The 11,873-nt window shown below is 70.5% G+C and overlaps 5 protein-coding genes across 5 annotated transcripts in view; 3 read left to right on the top strand and 2 right to left on the bottom strand.

Annotated features, from left to right (window-relative positions):
* The window catches only part of AURANDRAFT_61800 (hypothetical protein), a gene marked incomplete at both ends in the record, with an annotated part of 6,690 nt that extends 5,205 nt beyond the window's left edge, over positions 1–1,485 (bottom strand). The window contains 3 exons of the mRNA XM_009035507.1: positions 9–360; positions 561–928; positions 1,129–1,485. Of these exons, the coding sequence (XP_009033755.1) occupies positions 9–360; positions 561–928; positions 1,129–1,485 (1,077 nt within the window). The remainder of the gene's footprint in view (positions 1–8; positions 361–560; positions 929–1,128) is intronic.
* Positions 1,486–2,547: 1,062 nt separating this feature from the next.
* Positions 2,548–2,919, top strand: AURANDRAFT_61799 (hypothetical protein; the record flags this gene model as incomplete). The annotated part of the gene is made up of 1 exon (XM_009035683.1): positions 2,548–2,919. The coding sequence occupies one exon, from the start codon at positions 2,548–2,550 to the stop codon at positions 2,917–2,919; it is 372 nt and encodes a 123-aa protein (XP_009033931.1).
* Positions 2,920–3,656: 737 nt separating this feature from the next.
* On the top strand, positions 3,657–3,887 carry AURANDRAFT_21219 (hypothetical protein; the record flags this gene model as incomplete). Its single annotated transcript, XM_009035684.1, has 1 exon — positions 3,657–3,887. A coding segment is annotated over one exon (231 nt), but the record flags the coding sequence as incomplete, so codon positions are not given.
* A 1,006-nt stretch (positions 3,888–4,893) lies between these two features.
* On the bottom strand, positions 4,894–5,676 carry AURANDRAFT_4656 (hypothetical protein; the record flags this gene model as incomplete). Its single annotated transcript, XM_009035292.1, has 1 exon — positions 4,894–5,676. A coding segment is annotated over one exon (783 nt), but the record flags the coding sequence as incomplete, so codon positions are not given.
* Positions 5,677–9,192: 3,516 nt separating this feature from the next.
* AURANDRAFT_11784 (hypothetical protein) lies at positions 9,193–10,841 on the top strand (the record flags this gene model as incomplete). Its single annotated transcript, XM_009035685.1, has 2 exons — positions 9,193–9,513; positions 10,107–10,841. Coding segments are annotated over 2 exons (1,056 nt in total), but the record flags the coding sequence as incomplete, so codon positions are not given.
* Positions 10,842–11,873: the final 1,032 nt, after the last annotated feature.

The raw sequence follows: 11,873 nt of genomic DNA, 5'->3' as shown, positions 1-11,873 counted from the left end.
GAGGCCACGGTCCAGTCCGACGCGTGGCCCGTCTTCGCGTCTTTCCGGAAGCAGGTCATGGCGATGGGCTCCTCGTGGAGCCCGGCCGCGTGCCACGTCTCGCCGAGGAAGGCGCAGTAGGGCGCGCCGCGGCTGTGGGCCATGACCTTGGGCAGCACCGTGAACGTCGACGGCACGGGCAGCACGAGCGCGTCCGCGTAGCCCAGGAGGAGCGAGTCGATGAGCATGTCGGCCGAGTTCCGGAGGCACGCGTCCGCGGAGCCCGTCATCTCCTTCTGCGCCGCGACGGACTTGTCCTTGTCGACCTCCTTGACGCGCCAGCTGGAAAACACGATGCCCGCGCCCGCGGGCGGCCGCCACCTGGGCAGGAAAAGGGCGCGACGTTCCCAACTTCAAAGGCTCCTCTCTCGGTCGTTTTCCGCTCGTTTCGGCTGATTTTTGGACGAGCGATCATCTCTCGGAGCGCTCTCGAAGCGTGGGTGCTGTTTCCGAAACGCGCGCGCGCGGAACGCTCACGTTGAAGCGACGTTGAATCACCCTTTTCCTGCCCTGGCCGCCACTGTTCGCGCGCGAAGACGTCGAGGTCCGTGTGCTTCCGTAAGATCTCGAGCGCGACGGGGTCGTCCGTCGCCACGAGCACGCGGAAGCGGTCGTAGCCGAGCTGCGCCGCGACCTTCTTCACGCCCGCCGCGGCCCGGAGCACGACGTGCGTGTGGTTCGTCGGCATGCGCGCGAACTTTTCGCCGTTGCCGAGGCGGAAGTGGACGCCGACGACGTGGACGCGGTCGTGGGGCCCCCGGCGCGCGGCGCCGCGCGGCGGCGCGCCCCGGTGGAACTCCTTCTGGATGAAGTCGTCGAGGAGCTCCCGCCACTCGTCGCGCAGCGCGGCGACCATGCCCGCCGCAAAGTGCTCCGCGTAGGGGAGCACCTGGGCAGCACAAGGGTGGTTCAACGTCGCTTCAACGTGAGTGTTCCGCGCGCGCGCGTTACGGAAAACACATCCACGCTTCGAGACCGTTCCGAGAGATGATCGCTCGTCCAAAAATCAGCCAAAACGAGTGGAAAACGGCCGAGATATGAGCCTTTGAAGTTGGGAATTTCTCTCTCTTTTGCTGCCCTGGGGAGCACGGCGCCGTGGACCATGAACATGCCCCACTCCTTCTGGAACATGTTCTTGTGGGTCGCGTCGCCCTTCTTGTGGCCGACGCGCGCGCCCGGGGGCAGCCACTCCTCCGGGGGCTCGTTGGGGAAGAAGCTGCCGTCGCGCTTCCCTATATCGAGCCACGAGCCCTTGGACGCGCACGTGCCCCCGGGGCAGCCCGGCGCGCGGATGGCCTGGGGCACCTTGCCCGTCCGCACGGCGGCGAGCTCGGTGCGGTCCTGGAAGAGCGCCGCGTAGAGGTTCGCGACGCCCGTGCCCACGCACGCGCCCCAGTCGACGAGCACGTGGCGCCCGCGGCTCACCGCGTAGACGTAGAGCTTCATGAGGCGCGACGTGCGGTGGCCGAGGCCGCAGCAGCCCCCGGCCCAGACGTGGCGCGTCACCGTCGCCGGCAGGAGCGGCTCCAGGAGCCGCGGCGGCGGCCAGGCGCGCGTCCGGCTGCTCTGGTGCGTCGCGTTGCGCTGCCGCGCGGCGAGGGCCGCCGACGGCGACGGGAAGCTCCGCTGCCGCCGGAGCGCCTTCAGCCGGTCCTTCTGCGACCGGTCCTGCCCCGCGACGAGCGACGCGGCCGCGAGCCAGGCGACGGCGACGGGGCGTACCATCGTCGACGCTGCCCCCTTCAATGCAAACGTTGAGCGCTGCACGTCCGCGGCAACAATGCTCCATGAGACGCTGGGGGGCAGCCTCGGCGCGCGCGCGACCGCGCGCGCGACCCGCGTCCTCACGCCTTGGCGGACGACGAGGACGACCCGTGCGCGAAGAGCCCGGTGCCGACGCCTAGCACGTCGCTCGAGGGTGCCGCTCGGACCTGGACGACAGGGGAGGCTCACGCGCCCGAGGCGTTGCTCCATACCCAGCTGACGGTGCTGTAGACCAGCTCCATGCTGCGGCTGGAGGCGTTGAGCCACGTGCCGAAGTCGATCCACTCGCCGAAGACGGGCCCGCCGTAGACGCCGTCCCCGGCGAGCGGCACCGGCACGGGCTCCGTGAATCTCGCGGGGCCGCCCTGCGGCCCGGCGAACGCCGGCGCTTCGACCCAGGCGTCGAGCGCGTGGCTCGCGCTCACGTAGTGCGCGTAGCGGCCCGACGCGCAGCTGCCGTGGTCGTGGGCGATGAAGTGCAGGAAGCCGTCCGCGGCGGCGAAGAACGTCGGCTCCTCGAAGCCGCGCGACTCGCACGTCGGCGTCCCCAGGAAGAGCGGGAAGAGCGGCGCGGGCAGCGGCTCGTAGGGCGGCCCCCAGCCGCTCGCGTTCCGGGGCCGGTAGAGCGCGGGCAGCGCGACGTTGGCGCCCGTCGTCGCGTTGGCGCACACCGACTTGACGGCGAGGTACCTCGCGCCGTCGGACGCGCGCAGGGGCTTGATCTCGTCCACCCGCGCGCACGCCATGCCCTGGGCCGCGCACCACGCGGCGTTGGCGCCGTCCTCGCGCGAGACGACGGGCTCGCGCGAGCGCCGGACGAAGGGGCCCCACGGCGACGACGACTCGGCGACGCCGATCGACTCCGCGTGCGCGCCGCCGGGGTCCGCGACGCCGCCGAAGAAGAGGAACCACGCGCAGCCGCCGCCGTTCGCCGCGCAGTCCCGCACGGCGCCCGGCGTGAAGACGGCGTGGGCGTCGAAGGCGCCCGCGGTCCCGGACCCGGCGACGACCTCGCCCTCGTGCCGCCACCGCGCCGTCGGGTCGTCGAACCGCGAGGCGTTGAGCGAGAAGTGCGAAATTTGGCCCGCCGCGTACCCCTCGGCGCCCGAGGGCTGATGCGTCGCGTACAGATGCCAGGTGCGAGACGCGGGGTCCCAGAGCGCCGTCGTGGGATCGCGCACGTCGATCCCGGGCAGCGACGCCAGCGAACGCGACGCGTTGAAGCGCGGCGTCACAAACGCCGGGAGCGGAGCCGCCGACGCCGAAAGCTCCAAGCAGCCGCGCAGCGCCAGAAGAGCAATGGTGCGTAGCGCGGGTCGTGCCGCCATCGCCTTGGCTGCCCTCGAGCTCTGTTCTTCAATAACGACAGATTGAACATTTTAAGCACTTGACGGTTCGAGGCCCCCAGGGTGTGGGGGCAGCTCCGGCGCGCGCGACGACGAGCGCACCCGCGGCGCACACCCATGGCGGACGACGAGGACGACCCCTGCGCGAAGAGCCTGGCGCCGAAGCTCGCGACGAAGGCCGAGGAGAAGGCGGACGAGGCGCCGGCGGACGCGCCGCCGGCCATCAGTGACGCCGCCAAGCGCGGCCTCGCGGCGGCCGCGGAGAAGGAGGAGAAGAAGGCGAAGAAGGAGAAGAAGGCGAAGAAGGCGAAGAAGGAGAAGCCGCCGCCGGATCCGAACGCGCCGAAGAAGCCCGGCCTCTTCGCGTGCTTCGCGAAGGCGCCCAAGGACCCCGCGGAGGAGGCCGCCAAGGCCGAGGCCAAGGCCGCCAAGGCCGAGGAGAAGGCCGCCAAGGCCGAGGAGAAGGCGAGGGCCAAGGAGGCGAAGAAGGCGGCGACGCCGAAGAAGATGGGCAAGAAGGAGCAGAAGGACCACGCGGCCGCGGAGCAGTTCGAGCGCGCGAAGCTCCGGGAGCAGTTCGACCGCATCGACACCGACGGCAGCGGCAAGGTCGACAAGTTCGAGCTCAAGTTCCTGCTGCGCAAGGTCACGGGGTCGACGCCGACGGACGACGAGGTCGAGGCCATCATGCAGGACATCGACACGTCCGGCGACGGCCTCGTCGACTTCTCCGAGTTCAAGGGCATCCACGCCAAGGCGAAGCGCGGCGAGCTCAAGTTCGACGCCCTGAGCAAGGTCCTCCTCGAGTTCGACGAGCTCGTCGGGCTCCTCGACGCCGCGGAGGCCGACGAGAAGGCCGCGGCGAAGACGCCGAAGAAGGCCAAGACGCCGAAGTCGTCGAAGAAGCCGTCGTCGAAGAAGAAGGCCGCGCCGACGCCCGCGGACGACCCGCCGCCCGCGCCCGCCGGCGACGGCGACGCCGCCGCCGCGCCGCCGCCGCCCGAGGACGCCGGCGACGACGGCCGCGAGTCCGCGGGCTTCACGCCGTCCGAGGTCGACGCGGCGACGGAGACGCCCGTGAAGGCGCGCGAGAAGGAGCTCACGCCGCCGAAGACGAAGCCCCCGAAGCGGAGCCTCTGGTCCAAGCTCTCGTCGTCGAAGAAGGAGAAGGCGCCCGAGCCCGAGGCGAAGCCCGACGCGGAGGAGGACGCGCCGCCGCCGGCGGACGACGCGAAGCCCGACGAGGCGCCCGCGCCGCCGCCGGCGGACGACGACGACGACGCGTCCGTGCGCACGGCCGAGGGCGAGGCGCCGGGCCGGTCCATGCTCTCGCCGGCGACGCCCGACTCGGCGTCGAACACGAAGAAGTGGGGGTCCATGGCCGCGGCCGACGACAGCGACGACGACGACGACGACGCGACGCCGCAGAGCCCCGGCGCCGACGAGGCCAAGGACGCCGAGACGCCCGCGCGCGACGACGCCGCCGCGCCGCCCGCCGCCGACAAGGCCGACGGCACGCCCTGCGACGTCGGCCCGCTCTCGCCGCTCGCGGACACGCCGAACCAGACGCCCGTGCGAAAAAAGCACGACGACGCGCTCATGGAGGAGTCCATCACGAGCTTCTCGCCCTGAGACGCACGCCGGACTCGGGCTAATTATCGTTGAGGAGCGCGTCCGACGCGCCCGTCGGGTCCTTGTGGATCGGGAGGGCGCGCGCGTGGACGGGGCTCCCCGTCAGAGGGTCGAGGCCGGCGGCCTCGCGGAGCGCGCGGTCGTGCAGGTGGCTCGGACGCACGTCCGAGAGCGCGCGGAGCATGTTCCGCCGCGCGTCGTCGGCGCCGGCGAACGCGTCCAGGGCGTGGAGGAGCAGCTTCGCCTCGCCGCGCTGCGACGTCCCCGACGGCTGGCTGCCGCAGAGGTTGCAGGGCAGGATCGGGAATGCCATGGCGTCCGCGTACGCGAGAAGGTCGGCTTCGGCGGCGTACATGAGCGGCCGCACGACGTCGACCCCCCTTGAGGCGACGTAGCGCGCCGGCATGGACTTGAGCTGGCCGTTGTGCACCATGTTGAGAAGGAGCGTCTCGAGCGCGTCGTCCCGGTGGTGGCCGAGCGCCAAGACGCCCGCGCCGCGCCGCTCCGCGTGCGTGTAGAGGATGCCCCGCCGCAGGCGCGAGCACAGCGAGCAGTAGGACTTGCCCGCCTTCGTCTTGTCCACGACGACGCTGTACGTGTCCTCCTCGATGACCTGGAAGTCGACGCCGACGTCGTCCTCGAGCCACGCGCGCAGCGGCTCGACGTCGTGGCCGGGCTGCTTTTGATCGAGATGGACGGCGACGACGTCGAAATCGATGCCGCGGAAGAGCCGGCGTTGCTGCGCTTGCTTGAGCAGGTAGAGGAGCGCGTTGCTGTCCTTGCCGCCGCTGCACGCCACGAGGACCTTGGCGCCGTCCTCGATCATGCCGTACTCTAAGACGCAGGACCGCAGGCTCTTGAGCAGTTTCCACTCGAGCGCCTCGACGTCGAGGACATGGGACGGCGCCGCGTCGGTGGTTGATGCCTCGTCGAGTCGCTCGACGGTCGATTCGCCCTCCGGGAGGACATGGGTCGGCGCCGCGTCGACTCGCTCCTCGAGGACGCGCCGCGGTGCGAGACTGCGCCGAATGGTTGGCGGCGCAAGCCACGCGGCAGCCGCGACAGCGAAGGTGAGTATGCGGAATGCGCGCATCATCACGGACCTTTTGGACTTCAGAAGCTCACGACGGACTCCTCAGGCTGCTTCAGAAGCTCGTTTTCGCGGGCGGCCATAAGCCGCTTGAAGGGCAATGTCATTCAACACGAAGCTCAACTTCGTCGATGGCCAATCACGAGGCCTCCTTGGCCAATCGGAGGAGCATGCTGCGGGCAGCCGCAGTGGTGTGGAGCCTCTCGGCGGCCTCGGCGGCATACGTGACGACGAAGCGGACCTTCGCGACTACAGATGGCGCCGCGGACCTCGCGTTCTTCGTAAGGTATTTTGGAAGGCCCGACCCCAGCGCCACGCACGACAAGGGCTGCCTCGATCGCGACCTCGGCTGGGCGCTGCCCGACAAATTCGGCATCCATTTCCCGCAGTCCTACGTGACGCCCGAGTCCGTCGACGGCGCGTCGCTCCGCGACTGGGAAGCGCGCAAACTCGCGGCGCCGCCGCTGTCGGCGTTCGACTTTTACGCGACGAGTTTTTGGATCCCGGACCTCGGGCCGCACGTCCGGGCGTTCAAGGCCGACAACGTCTCGACGGCGACCCGCCGCGCGCCGGGAGGCGGCTACGTCGCGCTCGTCCGCACGCCCGGGAGCGGCCAGGCCCTGGAGCTCCAGAGCCCCGCGTGCGCCGGCTGCGACGACGCGGAGTTTGCGCCCTTCGCGCCGAGCGAGTGCGTCCAGGCGCGCGCGCTGCCCAAGGACGCGCGCTACTACGACGCGTGGTTGCGGAAAGCGGCCGCGGCGGGCTGGAACACGACCTCGGGCGGGCTGCCCGCGCCGATCGTCGCGCAGCTCCGCGTCGCCGTCGCCGACCTCGACGACGACGCCGCGGCGTTCCTCGACGCCTTCCTGCCCGACCTCCAGGTGGACTTCGAGGCCGACGGCGACTGCGAGCTGCTGCGCTTCGTGACGTCGACGGCGCCCTTCGACGGCAGGCCCGTTCTTTTTGGGTACGACCTCGAGTACGTGTTCGTGCAAAACGACGGGGCCGTCGAGGGCTGGGCGGCCTACCAGGCCTGGATGAACAAGCTCCACGCCGCCAACGTGGGCGAGGGCACGGGCTTCGACCGGGGTTTGGACTTCCACGTCAAGATCATGGCGGCCGACGACCCGACGGCGACGCGGCGCGACGTCTCGCTCGACGCCTTCGCGCTGCTCCACGAGGCGCGCGGCGTGCCCTACCACGCCTTCAACGTGTCGAACCCGTGCCCGGGGACCGGGCCGCCGCCGCCGGGGCCGACGGGCCACATGCTCTACTCGGCCGGACCCGGCGGCGTCCAGGGCGTCGAGTTCTGGGGCGCGCTCGACGGCACGCGCTGGGCCGCCGACGAGCTCTTCACGTGGAACGGGTGCTCCCCGACGATGTCTTGCACGTAGGCGAATAGACTACGAGCCTCTTGAATTATAGTCGCGGATTTGCTTCTCGTACGCCTGGTGGATACGCTGGACCTCACGGCGGTCGCTCTCCGCGAGCTCCTCGAGAGCCCCTCGCATCGCCCGTCCGTAATCTTCCTTGCTCGCGTGTCGCCATCCGGATGTCTTTGTTTCGGAGGCATTTTGCTGCTCCGACTGGGCTGCACATGCTCGCGCCTCTTTCGCGTCGAGCTTATCGAGGAGACTCAGCACATACAGCGCGCCGCTGAGGTCGGGATTCTGACGATGGCTTAGAAACGTTAGGAAAATCTTTTTCCCCTCCTGCTCCTCCTCCGAACTTCGCGACTCTTTCTGCGAAACCGGCTCTGCGGGCTCCGACAATTCTTTTTCGTGTTGAGCTAGCCCTTCTTCAATAAGTTCCTTGAATTCCCTTTCCGCTGATGAAGCACTACGACCCAGAGCCATATGCGAGCAAAAGTAATTCATGTGCATGGGCATCCGCTCTTCGATGATCTCCGGTGGACAGCCCGCGTCCGACAAAACCTTCCACACGATCTTTTCGGCGTTCACGCGGATGTTGTAGATGTTCTCGCGGAAATGTCTCTCATACTCCTTCTTCCTGACCTCCAGCGCTTTGTCAAAGTACTGTTCAAACATCACCTCCGCCCTTGGCCACACACCATGACACTCTGCCAGATGGTCGTGAAATACGCGCGTAGCCTCGGGAAGCTTCTCGTTGACCAGCCACGGTGCCACGCCCGCGCCCTCCATCGCGCGGCGCACGAATGCCTCGGCGCCGTCGTCGACGTTCGCGTCCTCGGCGTCGCGCTCGGATTTCTCGGCGATCTTCGCCCTCGCCTCGTCGACGAGGCCGAGGCGCTGCACGGCCGCGCGCACGCGCTCGCAGGCCGGGTTCTCTTGGATTTCGCGCAATATCTCCCCCGCGACGCTGTCGGCGCCCGCGGCGGCCTCAGTCTGCGCTCCCCTCATGGCCATGGCCTGCGCGACGGCGAGCAAAATGTCGACGTCGACGGCGAGCTCGACCGAAGCGGCCTCGACGGGCGAGAGCGATGTCTTCGCCTTGAGCGCGGCGCGCTTCTGGTCGCAGTCCGCGGCCGCCGCCTCCTTGGCGGCGCCCATCGTCGGCCACTGATTCCACCAGAGCTACAACCTGGAGGCTGGCCCAGCGGCACCCATGCCCGAGACGCTGCCCCAAGCCAACATTGAAGGGGGAATTCCTCCAGCATGGTCGGCTAGAAGCATGGCGCGGCTCTTCGACTCCGACGAGGAGACGGTCGCGGCGCCGGCGCCGGCGCCGCCGGCTCCACCGCAGTCGTCCGGGCCGCGGCGGTCCTACCTGAGCGGCGAGTCGGTGATGATGCTGCTGCCGCGGTGCCTCTGCGTGGCCGCGGACGGCATCGCCGTCGTGGGCGCGCTGGAGATGACGACGTACCGCCTGCGGTTCCTGCGGGAAGGACCCCCCGGGAGCCTGGCGCACATGCCGGCGACCTACTTCGAGATCGCGCTGGGCTGCGTCCGGCGGCTGCGGACGTTGGCGCTCGGCGACGGCGGGTGGAAGCTGACGCTGCGGTGCAAGGACGTGCGCGAGGTGGCCTTCGTGCTGCCCGAGGCCGGCGCCGAGGCGGCGAAGCTGCTGCGGGCCGTGGCCTTCCGCGAGGACCCGGGCGCGCCCGGCGCGGCGTTCTTCGCGCTCGCGCACCCGAGCGTCGTGCCCGCGCCCGGCGCGACGGAGACGCGGTGGTGGCGCTACGACGCCGAGGCGTCCTTCGCGGCCTGGCTCGGCTTCCGCCGGTCGCGGGACAACGTGCTCTTCGAGGCGCCCGTGCCCTGGCGGCTGAGCGGCGCGAACGCGGGCCGCGCCGTCTGCGCGTCGTACCCGGAGCTCCTCGTCGTGCCCGCGGCCGTCGGCGACGGCCAGGTCGCGGCGGCGGGCAAGTTCCGCGCCGAGGGCCGCGTGCCCGCGCTGACCTGGGGCGACGCGCGCGACGGCGCGAGCGTCTGGCGCGCGTCGCAGCCCAAGGTCGGCGTCGCCGGCGCGACGTCCGCGTCCGACGAGGCGCTCGTGCGGGCCATCGCGTCGGCCGACGGCGGCGAGCGGCGCGCGCGGTCGCGGCCCCTCTGCGAGATCATCGACTGCCGCCCGCGGAGCTCGGCGTCGGCGAACAAGCTCGGGGGCTACGGCACGGAGGACCGCGACCGCTACAAAGAGTGCCGGCTCTCGTTCGCGGGCGTCGGCGACAGGGCAGGAAAAGAGTGATTCAAGTTCGCTTCAACGTGAGTGTTCCGCGCGCGCGCGTTCTGGAAACAGCATCCACGCTTCGAGACCGTTCCGAGAGATGATCGCTCGTCTAAGAATCAGCCAAAACGAGTGGAACACGGCCGAGAGAGGAGCTTGAAGTTGGGAATTTCGCACTCTTTTCCTGCCCAGGTCGGCAACATCCACGCCGTCCGCGCGGCCCACAAGGCGCTGGAGGCCCTGGCCCTCGACGCGCGGGGCAGCCGCGGCGGCGGCGGCGAGGACGCCGAGGCGCCCGCGCCGGAGCCCGGGTCGAGCTCGCTCTCGGGCCGCGTCTGGGCCGCCGTCGCCAAGGCGCCGGACAAGGAGAGGGACCGGGAGAAGCGGCCCGGCGACGACGCGTCGCACTCCGTCTTCGACGACGAGGGCTTCGACGCGTCGCGCGAGCTCGGCTGGCTCGGGCTCGTCGAGGAGAGCGGCTGGCTCGCGGCCGTCAGGGCAGCAAAAGAGAGCGAAATTCCCAACTTCAAAGGCTCATAATATTATCTCGGCCGTTTTCCACTCGTTTCGGCTGATTTTTGGACGAGCGATCATCTCTCGGAACGGTCTCGAAGCGTGGATGCTTTCTCCGGAACGCGTGCGCGCGGAACACTCACGTTGAAGCGACGTTGAATATCTCTTGTGCTGCCCAGGCGGCCGTGCGGCGGCTCCTCCGCGCCGCGTGGCACGTCGCGGACCGCGCGCACCGGCGGCGCTGCCGCGTGCTCGTCCACTGCTCCCACGGCTGGGACCGCACGTCCCAGGTCGCCGCCCTGGCCCAGCTCCTGCTGGACGCCGAGTGCCGGACCATGCGGGGCTTCGCGCGGCTGGTGGAGAAGGACTTTGTGGCCTTCGGCCACCCGTTCGCGACGCGGCTCGCGCACGGCCGCGAGCGGGGCGGCGACCGGGGCGCCGACGACCAGGCGGCGCCGATTTTGGTGCAGTTCCTCGACGCGGCCTTCCAGCTCACGGCGCTCTTCCCCGAGCACTTCGAGTTCGGGTCCGCGTACCTCGTCGCCGTCGCGGACGCGGCCCACGGCTGCCGCTTCGGCACGTTCCTCTTCGACACGGAGGGCGACCGCGAGGCCCACGCGCCCCACGCGCCGAGCCTCTGGGCCTACCTGGACCACAACAGGGCCCACTTCGCGAGCGCGGCGTACCGGCCGCCGGCGCCGGACCTCGCGGCGCGCGCGCCGACGTCGGAGCACGCGCTCCTGCCGCCGCTCACCGTCGTCCTCCGGGGCGTCGGCCTCTGGCGCGACTACTTCCTGCGCTACTCGCCCGCGCCGAGCGTCGACGCGGGCGTCGCGCGCGCGCGCCGCGACGGCGGCGGCGGCGACGACGGCGAGCCCGCGGCCCACCCGGACTGCGCGCCGCCGCCGCCGACGCGCGCGCCCTGGCAGGACGCCCTCGCCGCCGCCGAGGAGGAGGCCCGCTTCTGGAAAAAACGCGCCGACGTCTCCGGCCAAAGGGCGGACCGGTCCCGGCTCTTCAACATGCTCGTCGACCCGGACGCGTAGCTTAGTTGAACGCGACACTTACACGCCGCGCCGAGAGAGAGGGCGGGGGGACCGCCGATGGCGCGCACGTCGGCGCTCGTGAGGACGCCGCGTCGCGCGTATTTTAACGATTTATTGATCGCTCTCAGCGCCGCCGTGGCCGTCGCCTTGTCGTCGTCCTCGCTGTCGTAGTCGCTCATGTCGTCGTCGCCGCCGTCGCCGTCGCTACCATCGTCGTCGTCGCTGCCGTCGTCGAGCGCCGCGAGCTTCTCCTCGGCGGCAACGCGGCGCGCCGTCTCCTCTTCCCGCGCCTCGCGCTCCTCGAGCTCGGCGGCCCTGGCCTTCTCCGCCTCGGCCCGCGCCGTCGCGGCGACGGCCTTGGCCTGCTTCGCCGCGGCCCGCGCCGTCGCGGCGACGGCCTTGGCCTGCTTCGCCGCGGCGCGCTCCTTGGCCGCGTCCTCGCGCTGCTCCTCGATGTCGACGCGCTGCTGCACGAGCAGCTCCTCGAACTCGACGCGCTGCTCCTCGCGCACCTGCTTCTTGTGGTGGTAGATCAAGACGTCCCGCGCGCGACGCAGCGCAGCGCGCTCGCGCGCCTTGAAGACATCGTCGCCCACGTCGTCGCCCTTGACGAGAAGCAGCTCCTTCTGGCGCTCGTCGAAGCGGCGTTTGCGCGCCGTGGCGAGCGCCCTGGCGTGCGCGACTTTTGCCGCGGCAGCCGCGGCGGTCGCGTCGTCGCTCGCGCTCGTCGGCGCGCCTGACTTGCCACTCTTACGAGACGTGGAACGCGCTACCATGTTAGTGGAACGCGCTGCC

This window comes from Aureococcus anophagefferens (assembly GCF_000186865.1).
Source record: "Aureococcus anophagefferens unplaced genomic scaffold AURANscaffold_3, whole genome shotgun sequence".
Classification (NCBI taxonomy): domain Eukaryota; class Pelagophyceae; order Pelagomonadales; family Pelagomonadaceae; genus Aureococcus; species Aureococcus anophagefferens.
This window is presented reverse-complemented; position numbering and strand designations above follow the sequence as displayed.